Source organism: Myotis davidii, unplaced genomic scaffold, assembly GCF_000327345.1.
Source record: "Myotis davidii unplaced genomic scaffold, ASM32734v1 scaffold174, whole genome shotgun sequence".
Lineage (NCBI taxonomy): Eukaryota > Metazoa > Chordata > Mammalia > Chiroptera > Vespertilionidae > Myotis > Myotis davidii.
In genome coordinates this window covers 1,413,797-1,416,313 of record NW_006289087.1, presented here as the reverse complement: position 1 = coordinate 1,416,313, position 2,517 = coordinate 1,413,797, and the positions used below count along the sequence as shown (strand labels likewise).

The window sequence follows — 2,517 nt, the reverse complement described above, 5'->3', positions numbered from 1 at the left end:
GGAAGGGGAGGGAAAGAGAAACATCAATGATGAGAGAGAATCATGGATCGGCTGCCTCCTGCAAGCCCCCTACTGGTGATCTAGCCCACAACCCGAGCATGTGCCCTGACCGGAATCAAACCCGGGACCTTCCAGTCCGCAGTCCGACGCTCTATCCATTGAGCAACCCAGCGAGGGCTAGGGGTCACTTGGTTCCTATCCCACCAGGGGCCTGGTCCCCTTAAGGGCCTCAGGGACGGGGCAGGGCAGGCAGAGGCAGCCCGAAGGGAACCCTGGGGCAGGAGTCTGGAGGCCTGGATTGGACCTGGCTCTGTCGCCAGCTCATACGAGGACACTTCTGGGCCCTGGGCCTGAGGGACAGAGACCCTACGGTTCCAAAAATGAGGCTGCGTCCCCAGCCTTAAAAACAAACACAGTTATGACTCACAGATTCCGTGAGTCAGGAGCAGGCACGGCTTCGCTGCGTCCTCTGTGGGGCTCACAGGCCGCCGTCCAGGTGTCAGCCAGGGCTGGGGCAGGAGCCGCGCCTGTGCTCCCGGGCTGTTGGCAGAATCCATGTCCTTGCGGTTGGTTGCAGCACCGTAAGGTCGAAGCGCCCTGGCTTCTGGCTGCCCTCAACCCTCGAGGCTGCCTGCAGGTCCTGGACACGGGGTGTCCCCTTTGTGGCCTGCTGCTCAAGTGTCCCCTCCCTTTTGGGGCAAGAAAGCTGCAGAATGGGCAGAGAAAGGATCTTACTATTGGGGGGCCCCTTGGTCTTCCTGGACCCCACAGCTCAGGCCAGGCAGGTGCTGGCGCCACTGAGGCCGGGAAGGAATGAGGACTCGGGGAAGGGGTGTGGGAGTGTGAAGAGAGTGGACAGGACAGTCTGAGGAGCCAGGGGAGTCCAGGGGCCACCCCAGGAACCTGCTGGAGGTCAGGCGGGGGCCTTGTCAGCAGGAGGCAGCAGCAGGAGAGGAGAGGTGGCAGGCCCAGGTGCGGAGGGACAGGGGCTGAGCCCGGGGCCAATGGCAAACTGGGAAATGGTTAGTAGCTGAGGTTTGGGGGGTGGGGGGAGGAGGAAGCCTGATGGGACAGAAAAGAACTGTCCGAGAAGCCGGAGGAGACCCCCCCACCCCCCCACTTCCCCCCTACCCCGAGCCACAGGCTGGTGCTAGGGTCCTGCGCAGGGAGGTAAGGAGAAGGGGTTTGTCATCACAATAAAGGATGAGCCTAGAGATGGAGCAGAAGGCAGAGCCGCACACGTGTGCATGAGGATTCACCGATTTAGTGCTGGGAAGGCTCTGGGAGGAAGCTTGGGTCCAGCCCATTTCACAGATGGGAAAACCAATGCTGCGGAGGTAGCCCTCCGTATTGACGGCAGAGCTGAGCTGGAGTGGAATGTCTAGGTGACCGGATCCCCCCCATTTCCAGCTCCCGGCCCGCTGAGCCCCTCTCACCACCCCGTCTGTTCCGTGCGGTGGGCCCCCGAGGCTTTCCTTTGAGAGAACAAAAATCAAATTAAGAAGCTGACTCTCTCGGGCTCAGCCCAGAGGCCCTGCCGCCTGGAATCGGTAATTAAATGTGGAAGAGCCTGTCAGGGGAGGGAGGGCGCTGCTCCCAGGGCTGCTGGGGGACCGGCCTCTTTTCTCCCTGAAAGCTGCTGGGGGCAGGTGGGAGGCCCCACCTCGGATCCAGTAACAGGACCGGCCCTTTCCCATCCCACAGGCCAGGAGCCGTGGGGCCCTGGCGGCAGCAGCTCTAGTAGATTCTAGAGGGGGCAGCACGAGCGAAGAAAGCCAACAGAACTGGCCCCTTCGGAGATGGGTGGGCTGCAGAGCGTTCACAGTGGGGCCCAGACGTGGGCGGGGGTTCTGGATCTCCTGGTCAGCGGGGGTCAGTGGTAGCCAAGACCCACTATATGCCAGGTTTGGGCAGGGCGTGAAGCAGACCGTATGCACTGATGGGAGGACACACCTGGACTCCCAGCTGGTCATGGTCCTGCAGCAGGTGCCCCACCCCCTAGAGCCCCCATGAGGAAGAGCAGGCCCCTGGTGGGATAGGAATCCAGAGTGACCCCTAGCCCTAGCTGGTTTGGCTCAGTGGATAGAGCGCTGGACTGCGGACTGGAAGGTCCCGGGTTCGATTCCAGTCAAGGGCACATGCCCGGGTTGCCGGCTCCATCCCCAGTGTGGGGCGTGCAGGAGGCAGCCGATCCATGATTCTCTCTCATCATTGATGTTTCTCTCTCTCCCTCTCCATTCCTCTCTGAAATCAATAAAGATATATTAAAAAAAACACACACAGAGTGACCTGTAGGTTTGGAGGCCTGGCTGGGAGTGGGGTGGAGCCACTTACAGAGCCGGAGCGGGTGGGGGTGGAAGGGCAGTGGGGCGCCGCCGGGGCCCCGGGTGGAGGTTCAGGCTGGAGCCATCAGGAATGAATGGCCCGCGAAGCCATGGGACTGGGCAGGGTCTCTTAGGAGAGAGGCCCACGGAGAAAGCAACCCTGACACCTTGACCTCAGACCTCCAGCCCCCGG

At 61.7% G+C, this 2,517-nt stretch overlaps 1 protein-coding gene across 1 annotated transcript in view; it reads right to left on the bottom strand.

Moving 5' to 3' along the window:
- PYCR2 (pyrroline-5-carboxylate reductase family member 2) overlaps positions 1–2,517 on the bottom strand; it is a gene marked incomplete at its 5' end in the record, with an annotated part of 10,667 nt that overhangs the window by 459 nt on the left and 7,691 nt on the right. Inside the window, one exon of the mRNA XM_015562332.1 lies at positions 1,511–1,513. Within this exon, the coding sequence (XP_015417818.1) occupies positions 1,511–1,513 (3 nt within the window). The remainder of the gene's footprint in view (positions 1–1,510; positions 1,514–2,517) is intronic.